The sequence below is a fragment of the Halichoerus grypus genome, chromosome X (genome assembly GCF_964656455.1).
Source record: "Halichoerus grypus chromosome X, mHalGry1.hap1.1, whole genome shotgun sequence".
Lineage (NCBI taxonomy): Eukaryota > Metazoa > Chordata > Mammalia > Carnivora > Phocidae > Halichoerus > Halichoerus grypus.
The window spans coordinates 85,754,524-85,774,007 of record NC_135727.1 but is presented as its reverse complement, the minus strand read 5'-3'; the positions used below and the strand labels follow the sequence as shown (position 1 = coordinate 85,774,007).

At 45.6% G+C, this 19,484-nt stretch overlaps 1 protein-coding gene and 1 non-coding gene across 5 annotated transcripts; both read right to left on the bottom strand.

Moving 5' to 3' along the window:
- Positions 1-2,224: 2,224 nt before the first annotated feature.
- MAGED2 (MAGE family member D2) lies at positions 2,225-10,477 on the bottom strand. Of its 4 annotated transcripts, none has more exons than XM_036112985.2 (13): positions 10,342-10,477; positions 8,786-8,859; positions 7,914-8,402; positions 6,999-7,307; positions 6,817-6,880; positions 6,479-6,558; positions 5,828-5,922; positions 5,057-5,136; positions 4,921-4,963; positions 4,537-4,599; positions 3,363-3,477; positions 2,549-2,967; positions 2,225-2,359 (listed from the first exon to the last, which is right to left on the bottom strand). In XM_036112985.2, the coding sequence occupies exons 2-12, from the start codon at positions 8,828-8,830 to the stop codon at positions 2,557-2,559; spliced, it is 1,794 nt and encodes a 597-aa protein (XP_035968878.1). In that variant the 5' UTR covers positions 8,831-8,859; positions 10,342-10,477; the 3' UTR covers positions 2,225-2,359; positions 2,549-2,556. The 4 variants fall into 4 exon arrangements, with proteins under 4 accessions (XP_035968878.1, XP_077921151.1, XP_077921150.1 ...); XM_078065025.1 differs by lacking the exon at positions 10,342-10,477 and adding an exon at positions 10,178-10,254; XM_078065024.1 differs by lacking the exon at positions 10,342-10,477 and adding an exon at positions 9,735-9,856.
- Positions 3,655-3,779, bottom strand: LOC118548842 (small nucleolar RNA SNORA11). The gene has a single exon (XR_004923773.1). It is a non-coding gene; the product is annotated as a small nucleolar RNA SNORA11 (small nucleolar RNA).
- Positions 10,478-19,484: the final 9,007 nt, after the last annotated feature.

Sequence of the window (19,484 nt, the reverse complement as noted above, 5' to 3'; positions counted from 1 at the left end):
AGGAGTGATAATGAAAAATAGGTGGAGAAACCGCTCTAGGAGCTCTTCCATCTCCTAGCCAAGGGGAAGACATACAATATAATCTAGAATTATTTGGAATTTAATATGTACTGAAACAAAGAATGAAAATTGTGGGAATTCATTCATTGCAGTAATGGCCTCCAAACTGACAATTGGCAAAAACATGAACTGGAGTCTATCCCCATTTTCTCTTCCCAGCTCTGGCCACTCCCCACTTGCCTGGAACCAGACTTCATCTCTTCCCCTCTGCCCAACATGCCTTCAGTCCTTACATTTGGGGAGGAATAAGCCAACCCCTTGTCCTCTCAAATTCCAGGCCTTGCATGAAGGAAGAAGAGGTGGATAGCCCTGCAAGCCCAGTGGTCTGCAGAGGGAAGTGGAAAGAGCAGAGTTCTCCCCATGACTATGATACACCCTTATTTCTATCAAGCACTTTTAACTCAATTATTAGAATTATAATCCCCAAGTTCCTTGCCAGGCCCCATCACCTCCCCATTCCACTTTCAGATGGACATTACCTGAGAACCTGAGGGGGACCCTGGACAGAGTATCCATCCACTAAAGAGTCCTTCCTAAGCCTAAACTGTCCTTGACCTTGTCTACACTTCCAGGTACTACCCAGCCCCTGAGGAAACTGTGGTCTATGAAATCAATGGAAGAACATCCGCTTCCAGTGAAGAATACCTCAACAGCAAAAGCAAATCTCCATTCATGGCCATAGGCAAGGAGCTGCCTTGCTCTAAATGGGAGTGGTTTTTTTGTTTTGTTTTGTTTGTTTTTTAGATTGTTCTTTTATTGCTTAGTCTACAGGAGGGAAGAGGCAGCCATTACTAGGTCCGCCGTAAGATTCTGTCCCAGTGATTAGGGGTCTGGTATTGGGGGATTCGATGATGGGGGCTTCCTGGAGAGAAAGGTCCAGGGAAATACTCCCCAAAATAGGGTGAAGGTGGATCTTTTGATTGACTGAGGACCCTATGTCTTAATGGGCAGTGTAGCTGAGAGGACACCTTCAATCACACAAGTGTACTTTGGCACCTCATTCCAAATGTTCCTTTCTACCCCAACTCCTGCCACCATCCCTGGTGATTTCACTGTCCACAGGGATAACCCAGCCAGCACCCTGGCACCCCAGGCTATTGACTCCTCATTTCCAGAAAATGCCATCTTCTCTCCCCTTTAAGTACCCAATCCTTGGACCTTACATCACTCAGAGTTCTCTTTGCTCTGTCTTCTTAAATACAATCATCCCACTGTCTGACCATATGACTAGTCCCCCAGATCATCTTTCTAGTTCTCTCAACACCCCTTCCCAGATACCTAGAACACTGCCAGACATAGAGCAGGCACTTAACATTCTGCCCTGTTCACAGACTTCACTGAAACTCCTGCCCATAAACTCCTACAGTCTCCCAGTTCATCAATTTCCTCATCTGCCCCCTCAAGCCTGCCTGGGTCCCATGATCCATCCATCTCTTCCACCATTCTGTGTACCTACTATGTCAGACATTATGCACACAGTAATGAAGATACAGACCCACATACTCACTGCTCTTGACCTTATGTCCTTATTCCAGAACCAAAACCTTGGGATAAATTAACTCATCTTCTTGATTCCAAAATTGCTGAGCACCTTGCCATGGGGGAAAGGTCTCCCAAAAATCATGGGCTCCATCCTCTACTGGAGCCTACCCTCTTGCCTGACATCTTTCCACAGTCCCCTTTCCAAATTCTTTCTGGACAGTCCCTTCTCCCAGGCCTTACCCTCCCATCTCCTCAGGGCTACATGGGTCAGTCTTTAACATCTCCCTGTTTATTGGCTCCTGCCCGCTCAAGCCTCTCTCTCCTTTCCCAAGAAAATCCTCACTTGTTCTTGTATCTCCCTTTAGCTACCTCTCTCTCTCCTCCCTTTCTCATCCAAATTTCTCAAAACGAGAGCCTATATTTGATATCCAATCTCCTCTACCTCTGCTTTCTGCTTGACTTGCCCACCTCAGGGCTCTTCTTCAAAGTGTGTCCTCTGTGCTTAGAATCTTCATGACTCCCCACCCCACTGCAATCCTGCCTACACTGCAGACTAGAGATGTGGAACAAGCTATCCCAGAGAGATGCTAATCTTTCTCCCCTGAATCCAGTAAACATAGATTTATTTTTAAATGTGATACCAAAATATGACAGCCCACCAAAAAAAAAAAGAGCAATAAACTCAGAAATGGCAGATAGATTTAATGTAGAATATCAACTTCAATTGATTGATAGTGGCTGCCTAGAGTGCTATGTTGAGTAGGTTTCTGAGGAGGCACCCTGGCTCGAAGAGAAAGACTGCTGGGATTAGGAATATCTGAAAACACAAGTAAAAGAAATGCAGAATGTCAACTGAGAGCCGCCAAAAGGGAAGGAATAAAATGTCAAGAGTGGGGTTTTCCCACGTGCTCCATATGGTCCTGCAACCTTGGCCTTCCTATAACCAGCCAGCTCCTCATCCCAACCCCGTAAGCCCCGGCTGTCCCAACCCAGTCTAAGTAGATACCTGAAATCTCACTTATAGGAGAAACCACAGGCACCCGAGCTGCCACTGGCGCTGGCACCAGCTCCACTGAGGCCTGCGAAGAGCCCAAACGTGAGAGTGGCGGTCAGGCTGGCAGTGGCACCGAAGCTGCCAGCGGTACTCGCACTGGCACTCGCACCGGAGCTAGCACCACCACTCTCTTGGGCTTTGGCTTTAGCTTCAGCTCCAGCCTGGATCCGGGCTTTAGCCCAGGGTCCAATATCAGCTTCGTCCCAGTTGCAGGGCCCAGCAGCATTTTCAGAGCCAAGCCCAATGCCCATTCGAGCTCTAATCTCAGCTCTCGCCTTGGCTTCAGCTGCTGCCTCAGCAGCAGCCTTTATATCTGCTTCCATTGCCTCTCGGTACTGAGCTGCCCATTCCTTGGGATCCTTCTTTTGTACCTGAAACAGAAATAACCACCATCAGAAGGATCAGAATCCAAGAACCGAGCACCTAACTGTATGCTCGGCACCATGCTGCAGGCTCTCCACAATAACAATATAACAAATACTACTAGTACTTATGTGCTTAACATTCCATCCCTGCTCTGACACTTATTAGCTCTGGGAGCTTGGACGTGTCACCTAACAACCTCTCTGAGCCTGATTTTTCTAATCCGGTATAGGGTAATGACATGTTAGCTGGACAAATTAAATGATTCAGATAAATGTTTGGCACAGTGACAGAGGCTTCAGAATGTTCCCATATGACCTGCAGGCTGCTCTACACACAGCCTACCCTAGCCAGCAGCACCCTATGCTCTTGATATGCCAAGGTTGGGCAGCTATCCAATTACCTTGCAGGCAAACTTGAGGACTTTCATCTTGCTGGTCTCATAGTAGGAGCGCAGGCCCCAGAAGAACTCATACTCAGGGGGGTTGCTATTAGGGACTCTGGCATAGTCCAAGTACCTTGAAAAGAGAAGTGAAAAGCCTTTATGTCCAAGAAAACCACAGCCCACCCATGTATGGACTGGACAGGTCCTAAGTGGCAACCTCCCCCACTAAGTACTATAGCTTTTCTTCCAGTATTGAGCCCTGTCCCATTGGTCCTGTCCAGGGAAGCCACATGGAGGTGCAGGGTGGGACACGTGTAGCCTATATGTTTGTAAGAAGGCCATAAATTTCATTGGTCACAATGAACTCAGATTCTTATTGGGTGTCTTATAAACAGAGAAGCCATTTGTGTAGGCCCCCTGCTCTGAGCACACCCCATACTGGGGTACGTCTACAACCTGGTGAGCCCTGGGACAATCTACCATAGAAAATGACTGTAAAGGGAAGAAACAGTCCACAAAGAGTAGCATACCTCATGCATATTTCCGATCGCGCACGCACGCATGCACACATGTGCTCTCTAAGGATAAAGGGTATGGTGGGCCCTGACCAGAAAGTCAGAAGGGCTCCATGACCAAATCGTCCCCTTGCCAGCCAGGGCCACAATCAGACTTCCACTCTCTGAGACCCAGGTCCCTCAACTGAAAATGGGGATGGGATGGCAGCACCTATTCTGCAGGGCAGTTACAAAAATGAAATGAGATGCACAAGTCCCCAGCACAGTACCTGGCTGTCTAAAGCTATCATTCTATAGCGTCTCTTTATGGAGATTAATTTCTATAAAACCCTGGTTAGCACAGTAAAAAGAACCTAGGCATTGGGGCCAGGATCTAAATATGACTCTCCCACTTGCTACCTGTGTAGCAATTTACTTGAGCAAATTACTTCACTTCTCTGAACCTCAGTTTACTCACATGTACAACGCTGGTGATGACAATCCCTACCTTGAAGAACTGTCCTGCAAGCATATGTGAAAGTACAAGTAGGTCAGGAAATGTGTCCTCCTGTTCCCTCTCACTACCTCAGGAATAAGCTACCTACCACCTGCACACACACACACGCACCATAGGTTAATTACTCAGCTCTGAAACAAGCAAAACACGTGGAACACACCATCATCAGACACACACTTACTTCTGTTTCACAAACTCATCAGTAATAAGCTTCTTCACGTCCCCAAAAAGTGAATGATGTATCCTGATAGCAGAGAAAGAAAAATCCATCAATAAATCAGTTAATCAATCAATCAGATATGCACTTCCCAGATGTATGCAGAGGCATTTTCAACATGGAAAAGAGGTTACGAGCACAAGAGGAAAACTCCACAGAAGCCCAAGAGATAGTGAGACAGGAAGCAGAGTTTGGGACCATTTCCCCATCCACCCAGGTCAGAACCCTGGACCCTTTACCAGCACTCCCACCCATTCCACCAGACCACCAGACTGATGCAATCCTGGAACCATCCTTTCTTTCCAAACAACAACATGGACAGCAAGCACTGAGAGAGCCCAATCATACCCAGGGCGCAGCCCCAGCTTGCGCAGCACCTCCCAGATGACAGCTGCAAGGGGAGGCAAGAGGAGACAGGGACAGAAAATGAGCATGTGGAATTCCAACTGTGGCCACCCATTCAGCTGCATGCCCAGCCACTCACCCTCACTGGACCGATTTCCATTCATAAAGATGATACTAAGAAGCACCATGAGGAGACCTAGCTTTGGTGAATCCTTGGTCCTAGGGGAATAATAAGGTAGAGAGAAGGTTTATGTCCAGTGGCCATCTGCAAAAAACACACCAGCCAGCTCACTAGGCTATCCTCTCCCAGATTCCTCAGACGTGACAGAATTCTGCCCAGTCTATGCTTCAAGCTCTATGTGACCCTGAGCAAGGCTCTTAGACTCTTAAGTCTCAGTCTCCTATTGAGTAGCAGGGGAAAATCCAATCTTACCCCACCCCAGGTAGCAAGAGGATAGAAGAATGCCTGTCAACCTGGGACAACCCAGGGACCTTCTCTCCCAGACCCCTCTGCCCCAAAAGAATTCTAGGCACAGCCCCAGTGGTGCTCCTGTCCTTCAAGCATCATGATTCACCCACACCAGGAAGCCCTCCCTTGAGAACCCCACTCTACCAAAGCCAGTAGGAAGAGACAAGCAATGACAGGGCTGCTCTCCTGGGAAGCTTCTGGAGAAACAGAAAACCTGACAGGAGGAATGCACTGCTCCAGGCTTCTATACCCTTCAGTCAATCATAATCAAGCACCATTACCATGTGCAGGACTCCAACTATGTGCAGGAACTGGAACGGGGACTTTTTAGGTCCTGTCTTCCTGACTCTCCAAGGAGATGTGGGGAGAGATGACAGGGATGGGGTAGTGCCAGAGACAGAAGCAGAGCCTTCCTCCCACCCCAGCCCTTTCCCAGCTTACGTTCCCAGTATGCCTGCATCAGTGGGCTCTAAGGTGCTGAGAAGAATGTACAAGTGGTCATTCTTATCAATTTCCTTCAACTGAATCCCAAATACCTATGGATGGGGAAAACAGCTTGTAAGATCACAAATTCAGCTTCCTGAGCATCCCACAGCTCCCATGTACCTAGGTGTGTGGGGGTACGTGGGTGTGGATGAGGATGTGTGTGTGCGTTGTGTGAGGGGAGGGGTCAGTGAGATAATGTACATAAACCTAAGTGGTTGGCACACAGCCAACAGGTAAGAAATCTACTATTGTTTTCAGTATCATTTCTGTGATTAGTGGAAATCTAGGGAGACAGAGAATAGGGAAAAGGAAGACGTGAGCATGTAAAATACATTACAGGACATCTCCAGAAGCAGAGAGAAGCCAAGACTAAGTTGGGTGGCTTGGGTCCTAGCTGTGCTTTTATGAGATTTGCTATGTGACCCTGGGCTAGTCTATGCCCCTCCTTAGGCACTCTGGATATGGGAAGGCCCCTTCCTATCTATCCATTCACACAGTGATAGGACTGAATAGTGAGTCTCTGTGGTCCCACCCCAGAACAGACATGTACACTTGTTCAATTCAAAGCTTCCCCACTGCATCCATCCCCCATGGCTGCCCCTTCACCTTCTCCAAGGAATAGCCTGCTCGTTCAATGATTTCAGGGTACACATCAGTGTATTCTTTGATGATGTCCTTCAGCATGTCTGCAAGGGGAGAGTGTTGCGAGCACCTGAGCTGAAGTGAAGCCAGGTGGCCCCAAATCCAAGCTAAAGACCCTCTGCCAACCCTGCTGTAGGTGGCACAAACAGGTTCTGAAGTAATGAATAGAGATGCTAGCACTGCCAAATTAGAACTCTGGGAGTACAAAGGTAGGAGCGTAAGGGCAAGGAATGTCCTCAGCACGTGGGAAAGAGGGCAGTGGAGGGCACAGCTTAGGGGATGGAGTGTTAGCAGGACTCTACCTGAGCGTTTGATGGGAATCTTCGTCTGGTCTTTAACCAAGAGGTACTTCACCAAATCATTTGCCTGGGAAAGGGAAAACAAGGTAAAAAGATCAAAATATGTTTGCAGAAGATCTGAGAAGAAGGCAGAAAAGATAGGCAAGGCAGTAGATAAGGCAGAGTGGAGAGGACAGGGTTCTTACCCTCCCCTGCAAAAGGGCCACATCTCGAGGTGGTGGTGCTTCAGGCTCTTGGGATGACTGGAGCTTGGCAGCTCGACGGCGAGCCTTGCCCCTACGGGCCTTAGGTGACCTCAGGGAGAGCAAAGCTCTCCGGGCCCAAGCAGCCAACCGAGTCCTTGATGCCCTGCGGGCCCAAAAGGCTATGGGGCCCCTTGAAGCCCTGCGGGCCATTGAGGCCATTAGGGCCTTTGAGACCCTTCGGCCAGCTGTGGTTCCAGAAGCCTGACTCTGATCACTGTTGCCATCGTCTTCGCCATTCAGATGCTTCACCTGCATCAACAGAGAGGAAGGAAGCACAATATTATCAGATGAAGTAGGTGATCCTTTTCCCTCATCCTATCTCTTCTGGAAGGCCCCTCTAATCCTACCCCTAGAGTAACAGCCTGACTAGACATTGGCCATGTTGAGTCTTGGGTTTGTTTCTCACTGACTCCCACACAGGAGTTTCATCCCTGAATCAGGCCAGAAGCAACCTAATGGTGGGGCCTAAGGATTCTCCTCTTCCTATGTCCACAACTGGCTCTGCTTATATCACCCTGCACGAGTCACCCCACCTCTCTGGGACTCAGCTTCCTTCTCTATAAAACTGGATTACTTTCAGGATTTAATGAAATAACCTGTATGAATGTGCCTAGCTCAAGGTCTAACACATTGTAGCTACTATGTAAATACAAAGTGCTTTATATTCACATTGCAGCTACGTGTACCATTTCAATTCTCCACAGTCTGTGAACTCTCTGCAGAGAGAAATTATATCACATTCCTCTTATTGTCCCCCACAGCCTTGATGAGCACAGGGAACTTTCTAAATGTTTGCAGAACAAATGAATCAACTGAGAAGTGGAAAGGGAAGACTGGTGATTACAGAGGTCTTACCTTTCTGGCTTTCTTGGCCTTAACCTTGGGCCGAGTATCCTGATTCTGAGCCTGAGCAGCTGCACCCTCAGGCTTAGGTTCATCTGCCAAAGCCTGAGAGGCAGGAGCCTCAGTCTCCAAGGCCTTTGTATTGACCTTCGTATCAGCCACACAGCTGACCTTTTTGGTCTCAGTGGCAGGCATTGTCACAGGCTGAGGGTCAGCCCTCTGCATCTTGGTGTCAGCTGCTGGACTCTTCTTTTCAACTGCCAGAACCTGGGTATCAGTCAGCTTAGTGGTAGGTGAGGCCTGAGTGGCAGCTGCCTCCTGAGCCTCTGGGGCCTTTGAGACCTCTGTGGCCTTTGAGACTCCTGCAGCATTTGACACCTTCATGGCTTCTGAGACCTCTGGTGCCTTTGAGGTCTTCGGTATCTCTGAGACCTCCAAGTTCTGGGTCACTGTCAATAGGGTCTGTATCTTCAAGCCACTGTCCTTCTCTGAAGCTTCAGCCTACAAGAGGAAGCAGGAAAGCTCACAGACCTCCCCCCCCAACTAGGCAAACGGCTCCAAAATTCCAGGGCCTCACTCCTCTGACCTATACTAACTCCTCCTTGCAGTGTGCTCTGCCCACCTAACCCCAACAAGGCCTCTCCTTCCTCTGAGCAGGAAGTGATGGCAGAAGAAGGGTAGGCCTGCCCTCCCTCCCTCCTTCCTTCCTCCATCCTTCATTTCTTCTTTCTTTCCTCCCTCCCTCTACTGGTGTGGGGGGGGCACCCAGGCAGGAAAGCGGGTAAAGAAGGACAAGGATGGGAGGGGTGGTGCCAAGGGAACTGAGGCAGCAACAGGGGCTGGAGAAGAAAAGTAACAAGGGAGAGGACAGAAAGAGGCCTTACCTGGAAGCGGGTTGGACCCGTACCTCTCTTGCTTGTGTCAGACATGTCTCAAGTTCGCCTGGCAAGAGCTGAGCCTGAGGGAGAGAAGGCCTGTGTCAAAAGGGGAGCCTCCTGAACGTCCTCTCTCCTGTTCTGCCTGGAAGCTGATCCTCACTTTCCCGAGGGCCCCAATCCCAAACCCCTCCCCCACCCCCAATGACTCCGTTCTCAGATTCAGTAATCCAAAGCGTCTAGATCTCAGTTCTCTGCAGCCGCACCCTCCCCTTCTCCAGGAAGATGTGCCAGCGCGGCAGCTCTAAGGACCCCGCCCCTTTTCCCAGTGCACCCCCCCCCAAGCCGCAGGCCAACAATGCGCATGCGGGTTCGCTGCAGGGCCCACCTCAGCCCCGCCCGCTTTCCCAGCACAGGCTTTCTTTGATGTCCACCGTGCACATGCGCATTCGGCAGCTGCCCCGTCTCCATGCTGGCTTTTCTCTACACGCCCCTTCCTAGAGATCCACAGTGCGCATGCGCAATGGTCCGGACTCAGTCCACCACCCCTTTCCAACACACGCCCTTCTCCAGGTCCGCAGGACCATTCGGTCCCACCCCCTCCCCTACAACCCTCCCTCTAAAATTGTCGCAGTGTCTGGTGGTCCTGGCCCCTCCCCTACTCACACCCACCCCAAGACCACACTACAGCCCGGTCCCGCCCTTTTTCACAACACGCCCCCTCCAGCCAGGGGCAAAGCCCATCTTGGTTCCGCCCCTTCCTTAATACACCCCCTCCTCAAATCAGAATAGAGCCAGTGATTCCATCTTGGGCCCAGCCAAACCGGGTCCAGTCCCCTCCCTTCTCATCCGGATGGATCCGGTACGATCCGGTCCCTACAGCAGGTTTTCTCCAGATCCCAGAGGGTGGGGCCGATCCCTACTGGGCTGTGATCCAGAGCCGGGCCCCGCAGCTCACCTCCTTCTCAAATTCCAGAGTGCGTCCACTCTCCAAGCCCCTCCAAAACTCCTAGACTGCCCTCCCTGCTCCAGGCCGGAAGTGGTCCCGCCCCTTTCCGCCTCCCTAGGGGGCCTCCGTCGCAGCCAGTCTGCCCTTCCCCCCCCGTCTCTGCTTCTCATTCCTTATCACCACCCCGTATTCCCTTTGCCTTGCTCCCTGCTCCCTATCACCCCTCGCATTTCCTATTTTACCCCACAGAATTCCTTATTCTCATTCCTTACCTCCTCCTCCCGTGTTACCTATGCACCCCCTTCCCTAGCACTCCTTAACCCTTCTCTGCATTCTCTATTTTCTTCTCTGGATTTCCACTTTCCCTCAGTATTCCCCTCCCCCTCCCAGTCCGCCACCCAACAAACCCGGTTCCCCTCCTCCCCCACTAGTCTCTGATCCCCAGTCCTTACCGCCTACTATCCTCAGTAGTCCTTGTTGCCTACATCCCACTCCAGGTCATCTCACCCTCAGCTGCAGTGGTGCAGTAAGGATTGCCCACCTGCCTGGCTGTAGGTTCGAGGGGACTGAAAGCACTGTCTGGCTGCCAGGAAACCCAAATCTCAACGCCCCTCACCTTGTCCTCGAGCAAGTCCGGGATGAGTCTGCCCTCTCTCAGTCCCTCTCGAAGTCTCAGCCTCCAGGACTAGAGCTGCAGCCAGCCCAGCCCAGCCCCTTTCCGCAGCCCCCTGCCACCCCCCTCCTTCCTTGGGGGTGGGGCAATGGGGCCCCGCTCAGGGCTGTCTGACGCCAAAGCCCGTGTTTATGCCACTGTACCAGGCTCAGTCTGCAGACCTTCCAACTAAAATCACCCCCTCAAAGCGATTCATTCATTGAATGTATTTCTTTTTATAACTTCATTTTTTTTCTTATTACAAAGGTAATGTGTTGTGAAAATTCAAATAATGCAAAAATATGTAACATACCAATGAAAGGCCACCCTTACCTCGTTTCCCAGAAATAACCACTGTTAACATTTTGATATACATCCCTCCACATTTTTTCTATTCATATACAAATTATTTGGGTTTTCTTCCCACAAATGGTATCCAACACCTACTGTTCTGTGACCTGTTTTTTCCCCCATTATATATTCTAAACAGCTTTCCATAGTGCACATTTTTCTTAACAGCTGCATAGTTTTTTCTTGTATAGATGGCCCATAATTTATTTAACCAGTCCAGGATACATGGATATGGACATTTAGATTGTTTCTCTCTCTCTGCTTCATGCTTAGTGATGCTTTCCACACTCCTATAACATTCTGGTTTTTTTCCAAGCACTTTTATGGCTTCAGTATTTACATTTAAATATTTGATTATTCCAAAATCTGTTTCATAAAAGTATTCAGCTTAATTATTTTCCAAAATCACAGTCTCTTATCCCTACACCATGTGTGAATTAATCCACCTTTTTCCCCACTGATTTGAAATAACACCTTTATCACATAATAAATTCCATAAGTAATTGGGTCTATTCAAGAGAACAAAATAAGATGTATAAATAATGGAAAGTAGACAAAATTATCATTAATTACTGAGTATATGAATGCAGACCTGGACAACCCAAGAGCATCAACTAAAAAGTTATTAGAAACCATAATAAAATTCAGCACAGTGGTCAGTTACAGAAATAAAATTCAATACCTTTCTTACACTCAAAAGTAATTCAAATGGTCTTACGTCTTCTGCTTTATGAGGTCACCTTTTCCTTTACTAAGCTAGTAAAACATCAATCCCTACATTCTAGGGATAATTCTCTCCCTCTCTCTCTCTCTCTCTCTCACACACACACACACACACACCACTCATTCAAGATGGGCCTCTGTTCTCCTGACTCCTCTGAATTGTTGCTTCCTCCAAGTTTATATCAGTTTACCACTTTCTTGCCTCCTGGATTCTCTCCCCCATCCACAGGGCTTTATTTCACACTAGACACAGCTCCTCCTTGTCTTCCAGTTCTAGTACCCAAATTCCCATTGCTTCCAAATCATAGCAAGCCTTGAATGCCAATATAAGAATTTTGGTCTTGATCTTGAGAGCACTGAGAGGTTTTTGAAGGGTTTTAAGTCTTGATACAATACAGATTTGTGTTTTAGAGAGAACACCCTAGCTGCCTAATCCATAAGGAGTCTAGATTAGATGTCTACCTGGAAAGAGGGTGAGTAGTCATCTTGGTAAACAATGATTGTGGTCTGGCCTAGAGTGATAGCAATAGAGGTAGTGAGAAATGATTGAATTCAGAATATATTAAAGAAGTAAAAAGCAACAAGACTACAAATAATTGCGTGTGGGGAAAGGGGTGAGGAGGAGGGAAGTATCAAAGGGAACTCTTGGGGATCTGGATTTGAGAGATCAAATGTGTCAATGGTTGGGGGTCTGATTTGAGAGTTTAAATGTGTCAGTGGTAACCCTTTTCACTGAGATATGGAATACGAACAGAGGGCAACTAGGCATTGATATTGAGATACCTGTGGGACATCCAAGAAGAAATATTCCACAGGCCATTGAATATACATGTCTGAAGCTTAGGAAAGAGGTCTGGACTGAAGTTACAGATCTAGAAGTTATCAGTATATAAATGGTTCTTTAATCTATGGAAAGGGCAATAGCACCTGAGAAGAATGTGCAGCCTTAGAAGAGATGGGGCCTAGGGAAGAGCCCTGGAGACCAGCAGTGACTATGGCATAGGTGGAGGAAAAGGACCCCATGAGAGATGGGTAGGTAGTGACCAAAGAGATAGGGAGAAAAGCAGGAGAAAGTGGTATCACAAAACCAAGGGAAAAGATTATTTCAAAAGGAGGAAGGGGTCAATGGTGTTGAATGCTATCAAGAGGTCAAGAAAAGTCCTGAAAAAATGTCTAGGGATTATAACAATCAGGTGGTGGTCTGGTCTCTGGTGACCTTGGAGGGGATAATTTCAGTGCACACATTTGTGGCATAGATTGCTAATTGCTTACTCCCATATCCATTCTTATCTTCTTCCTTAGTAATAAAACATCTTGAGTTTTAGCTATACCCAGCCTCCTGGAATAAAGGCCATGAACACAAGGTGATAGTGGAGCAGTAAACTAAAAAGAACCTGGATCTCTTAACAATTTCACAGCGCCACCATACCGGCTTTGGACTGCCTACCCTCTAGATTTCTTTTGGGTGAGATAAAAACATGTATGTCTTATTTAAGCCATTGTTACTTTGGAGTCTATGCCATGCAATAGCTTCATGATTGCAGTGAGTTGAGATGGGAATGGTAGATGAAGTATACATGACAATGAGTATAGACTACTCTTTCAAGAAACACCTGAGCCTGATTTGAAGGTTCTCCCAAAATCTAGCCCTAACTAGTTTTTCAGCTTTTTTCTTGCTATTTTTCTGAACACTGCCTATATTCCAACCAAACAAAACACTTACTATTACCAGATAAGCCCTGTCTTCTCTTGCTTAGGAGCCTTTGTTTGTACAATTTCTTCCCCATGGAACACCCTCTGTTACATATCCTCTGTCACAACCTCCACCATTTTAAATTCCACAGCATTTTAAGTACCAGTTGTGGCCTTTGGGATCCTGGAGTAACTTTAAAGGAATACACAGTCAGAAGCTTAGGAGATACTGGATTCAAGCAATGGACTCAAGCAAAATCTCAGTCCAAGTCCATCAGTGAGGCATTCCCAAAGATTTTTGAAGCCAAACTTCCCCAGTCTCCTCGCAATACCACCATCTTCCTAACATAATACCATAGCCACCCTTACCTTATGACCTGGGGAATCAGAGGAGAGGAAGAAACCTTATCAGAAGAGAAAAGACAAATTCATTCACAATCTTCACCCTTTGACCAGAAAGATTTCTTTCCACCTTATCCTTGTGAACTCTTGGAATCTTTTGATCTTTAGCACCTACCCATAAAACCTGAAGAACCTAGGTCACAGGGTCCCAGACAAGTTTCCAGCATCCATATATCAGCAGGCAAATACCTGAGATCATATAGGTCCTACATATCAACTAAGAACAAAGATGAAAAGCTGAGTTATCACCAGGCAGCTCTGTTCAGGAGATAAGGAAAGGCAGGCTAAAGATTGCTTAGTGCAGAATGTCAGGGGATGAAACTACCTAATCCTGGAACATCTAAGATTTCAGATCTCTGAGGCTTAAATTGGAAACCTAGAATATCCTTAACCACCAACCCTCTCCTAACATATTTCCCTTTCCCCAAACTATACAAAATAAGTACCTCTGAATTTTCCAAAATTTTGGAAAATTTAGAGATAAGTCTGGAAGTGGGTGGCAAAAGTTTCTTTCCAAAGATACCTATCATGTTTTTAGTCATCTAAGTCTGCACAGCATAGCAATCAGCTTAAAACTGGACATCAGACTTTCCTGTTCTTCACATTTTTTTCAGCCATTCCCATCACTAGGAAAGGCCTACTAACCATCCCTTCTCCTGGGCTCCACTCATTGCTTTTGGGCCCTTTCTGTCCTTCAACATCTGGAGGGGGCAGCTCTTCTATTTCCAATTTTCAGATTTCTATGTCCCCTATCATGAGCTGCTGGTGGAATCTCTCTCTTTTTTTTTTCTTCCTTTTATGTGCAGAGCAAATTTAATTTATTTTGTAATACTCTAAGCCCAGAAAGCTATCTTTCCACAATCAAAGTGACTTCATTTTGTTAAACCAAAGGCAAATTTCCCATAGATGAGGAAACTGACTACCCACTTTTGGACTAAGACTCTTTCTCCCTTGCTCTTTGCACACTGAGCCCTTTCTCAGCACAAGTCTGTGAAGCAGGTTCAGGCCATTCAACAGTCATTGAGCACAAACTATATATTAAGCACCTCTATAGAGGTAGTCCTTGCTCTTGAGGGGCTTTCATTTCTACTGTATGAGCATTAGCCTCATTTTACAGAGGAAAAAATTGGTGGTAAGGGAAGTAACTTGCCCATGGCAAAGGAACTAACAACTAGTGAATGGGAGAGAGAGGACTTGAACCTAAGTCGGTACAATGCCAAATACCAGAGTCTTCACCACTGTGCAGTACTACTTCCAATGTTTTAAGTCTGAGAATATCCTTTCCAACCATCTTCATAAACATTTGTGTGGTGCGTTACAGTATGATTATCTTCCATGGAGGTGAACCTAACTGGATCTTCATATACCCACTTTGATACTATCATAAAGTATCATAGGATATATAATTATTTTGTTGTTATGAGATCAACATAAAGTTTTTAGAATTTTATTTTTATTAAAGTAATGCATGAACAAGGCAACAAATCAAACAGTACAGAAGAGCATATGATCAAAACCAAGAGTCCCTTGCCTCAACCCTCCCCATCTCCATCTCACTCCCTCCAAGCAAACTTAAAAGGTTTTTGTTGTGCTGCTGGTAGCTCCTTTTATAACTCTAGATAACATGTATATAGCTGTTTTTTGGTTTATAAAATTTAGACAATATCCTATTGTCTCTCCTGTATGGCAATGAGGATTTTGTTTATGTACATACACAGCCTCACTTTTCCCTCCACTCCCTTGCATTTTTAAACACTGATATTCTTTTTTGTTGTTGTTCTTGGTTAATTTTATAACTTGAAAAAATATAACCTCCATTCCTTATTCCATCCATTTTTGACAGATAATTTCAACTGCCCACTTTTTAGGAAAAGGATATTAGGGTCACTACACTCCCCCTGCCCATTCAATGAATCACATTGTCAGTTTCATCTTTCCTTTACATGGTTCAGGTTATTAACATTTACATTCTGCTCTGCAGCCACAACCAGGTCTTTCACGTTTTGTCCCCAAGTTGGCTCTAAAACCTGAAAACCAATAAATAGCATTTACATTATCATGACTATGTAAATATTTTTCAAAACCCAGCTGGGTACTAAGCCAGGAATACACTTACTTCTCTACAAGTCCAAAGACACAATCTTTGGTCCTCTCAAAGAAGAATGTTTCTACCATCAAGGTCGAAGAGAGTCTCTCTTATATTCTGTCAGCTGCTTATAATCATGATATATTTTATTTTGCTTTATATTTGGGCCATGATTTTCTCAGTTACACACCACACACACACACACACACACACACACACACACAGAGTTTCTAATAGCCTTTCCTTTTTCCTTGAGTCATTTGCCTTTATCATATTCATTCATTCAACCAATATTTATTGAATGTCTACTATGTGCCATGCACTGTCCTAGAAGCTGAGGTTACAGCAGTGGAGAAGACAGACATCCTTGTTCTCATGGAGAAAATATTCTAGTGAGAACAAGAGAGAAAATAATCAGATAAACAAGTAAAATATACAACAAGTTAAAATGTGGTAAGTGCTCTGGGGAAAAATAAATCATGGTAAAAGAAATGGGGAATGCCAGTGAGGGTGGGAGATTACTGTAGTTTTAAATAGTCAGAGAAAGACTCACTGAAAAGGTAAAATGTGAGCAAAGACTTGCATGCCATGAGAGAGCTAACCAAGTGGACACCTGGGGAAAGAACATTTCAAATGAAAGAATAGTCAGTGTAAAGGCCCTGGAGCAGGACTGTGCCTACCATTTTTTTCTCCTGCCTGACATTTTTTTCATCTTTTTTTTTATTATTATGTTTTGTTAATCACCATCATCATTAGTTTTTGATGTAGTTTCCATGATTCATTATTTGCATATAACACCCACTGCTCCATGCAGTACATGCCCTCCTTAATACCCATCACTGGGCTAACCCATCCCCCCACCCCCTCCTCTCTAGAACCCTCAGTTTGTTTCTCAGAGTCCATAGTCTCTCATGGTTCGTCTCCCCCTCCAATTTCGCCCCCTTCATTTTTCCCTTCCTGCTATCTTCTTCTTTTTTCTTTTTTTTTTAACATATAATGTATTATTTGTTTCAGAGGTACAGGTCTGTGATTCAACAGTCTTACACAATTCACAACGCTCACCATAGCACATACCCTCCCCAATGTCTATCACCCAGCCACCCCATCCCTTCCCCCCCCACCACTCCAGCAACACTCAGTTTGTTTCCCGAGATTAAGAATTCCTCATATCAGTGAGGTCATATGATACATGTCTTTCTCTGATTGATTTATTTCACTCAGCATAATACCCTCCAGTTCCATCCACGTCGTTGCAAATTCTCCTGCCTGACATTTTTAGAGAGCATAAAGGTCATTGTTGCTAGAGTGGTGGAGGAAGGCAGAGAGGGAAGTAATAGGATGAGGTCAGATAGGTAACAGGGCTTAATCTTACCAGGCCCTGTAAGCCACAGGGATCCACAGGAGAGTTTTGAGCAGAGGTGGGAGAGGATCTGACTTTGGTTTTATAAGGATCACTCAGGCTATTTGGAATATACACTGGTGGTGGAGAGGAGGGTGAAAGGGAAGATGACAAAGGGGGAAGAAAGAGGACCAGTGAGGAGGCTGTAGTAATCCCTTGGGTTGGATTAACCATTTCCTGGGTTCACTGTTCTGGGCATCTGTTCTGGAAATCCTTCTTCAGCTTTGGAAAATTAACTTCTAATATGTTTTTAACATTTTTTTCATCTTTTTCTGTTCTCTCTATCTAGAACTATTATTCAGATGTTGAAACGGCTGATCTCTATCTCTTAAAATTTCTCTCATACCTTGTTTTTCTTTTTCTTTTTTTGCCTTACATTCTGGGAAATTCCCTCAACTTTATTCCACAGTCCTTCTGTTGATTTTTTTTTATTTCAACAACTTATTTTCCATTTCTAAGGAGTCTTTCTTTTCTCTGATTGTTCCTGTTTTGTGGCATCTAGCTCTTGTTTTATTCATACTATATCTTCTTGAATTTTACTGAGAATATTATCATTTTTCTGCAATTCTCTTTTGTTTCCAAAATTCCCAGATTGCTCTGGGATCAGTAGTTTTATTTGTTTACTTTATTCTTTTTCTTTCATGCTGCAGTTTCTTTCAATTTGCCTGAGGATCCTTGGTTATCCATTTCTAGTTAAGGGATAAGACTGGTAGCTGGTTTCTCTGTTGTTGTACAAGCAGGGCTGTTTTCTAAATAGGGCTCTCCTCCATGAGGAAATTCTGACAGGAAACTCTGTGTGAACTTGGGGGAGGTGGCAACTGACAGGCTATGAGTGGTCCAAATACCAAGATGAGGAGGCTTTGTTCTGTGGTACCAAATGCCATAGGACAAGTCTGAATGTTCCCTACAGAGTTGTAAAATGACGTTGGAGATTTTGCCTGAAGGTAAGTACTGGAGCTGCATGTTCTCTATGTGGGTGAAAAGCGCAGGGAGATAGGGGTTCTGACTGATGCTGATATCCCATGTGCAGACCTTCAGGTAATCTTTTTCTCACCTCATCTCCTGACTCTCATCCTCCACTGTACCTGCAGACACAGTCCAGAGCATCTCCAGGTTCCCACATACTGACTGATGCCCATCAACTCAGCCTCTCCCCAACCTTCCTCCACCTAGGTCTCCAGAGGGACAGGGAGCTTCCCATACTTTTCATCTCAGTCCGGCCTCATCTCACTCTAGTCCTAGCAGCTAATATTTACTGAACGCTAACCCTGTTCCAAGCATTCTAAAAGTACAGTGTCACTTAATCTTTATTACAACTCTACCTCAACTTTATGAAGTAGGTGTTATTAATATCCTCATTATATAGGAAGAAACAGAGGCTACAGAGTAGTTAATTAACTTAATATTATTAAATATTAATTATTAATATTATTAGCTCAATGTTACATACAGAACTGAGATTCAAACCCAGATGATCTGAATCTACTAGTTCTATTTTGAACCACTATGTTATATTCTCACTCCTGCCCTAGCCTGTCTTGGCCTCTGACTATTCTGAAGATTGTAAGTCTCATGTCTGTGGAACCTCTAATTGGTTATGGGACCCAAAGTAAGTCTTTCTTGTCTCAAAGTTAAAGTCAGTGCCAGAAGGGACCAGGATTGGGGCCTTGCCCCACCAACCCCTCTCTCATATCTGCAACCTTTTTAAGATGATCAGTGTTAAGTGACCTTTCTCTGGCCTCAGTTTCTGGGCTCCTCTGGATGTTTATAGGAAAGAAAAACTCCACCTTGAGCCAACATAGCAAACAGACAGACCCAGCACTCTAGTATGTTTAGCTTTTATTCATCTACAGCTGGGTGAGGGGAAAAAGGGAGGCATGGAACTGGCCCCTCTCCAGGCAAGATGCCAACTCCAGCTCTTGGACAATCCTGGATCGTATGGGCCTCAGTGCCACATTCAGAGCCTTCCCCACCCTTCAGGATAGTTCCTCTCTCTCAAGAGAAGGAATACCTGGAGGTGTAAAAGACCAAGAATTTGGGGATCAGCTCAAAAGTCAGTTCTGGGATGAGGGAACAAAGCTCTGGGATTTTTGAGAAAATTAGTGCTTTGGAGGGGAATAAGGGAAAGTTATTGGGTCTGTTTTCTCAGTCCTACAACTCAGAAGCTAGGGCCAGAGAAAAGAGTTATTATTGCTGAGCATATGTCAGGTGCTGCACCAGAGATTTTAGAGTTACTATTTCATTTAGTCCTCACAGTGTCCTCGTGAGCTAAGCTCTATTATTAGCCACATCACACAGAAAAGGAAACAGAGGCTCAGAGGTTAAGACATAGTTAGGAAGTGGCAGAACCAAAATTTGAACCTAGGTCCATCTAATCCCAAATGCCTTCATTTCCCATTGCCTGACACTGAGAATGAACTAGATGTATGTTATATGTGGGTAAATGGAGGGATC

Excerpts from the sequence above, each read along its gene's own strand:
- MAGED2 (XM_036112985.2), bottom strand. The coding sequence starts at position 8,830 with ATGTCTGACACAAGCAAGAGAGGTACGGGTCCAACCCGCTTCCAG. Across the intron at positions 7,308-7,913 it reads AGGCCAAGAAAGCCAGAAAG|GTGAAGCATCTGAATGGCGA; the intron begins GTAAGACCTCTG and ends CTGTTGATGCAG. Across the intron at positions 5,137-5,827 it reads GATGCAGGCATACTGGGAAC|GACCAAGGATTCACCAAAGC; the intron begins GTAAGCTGGGAA and ends TTATTCCCCTAG.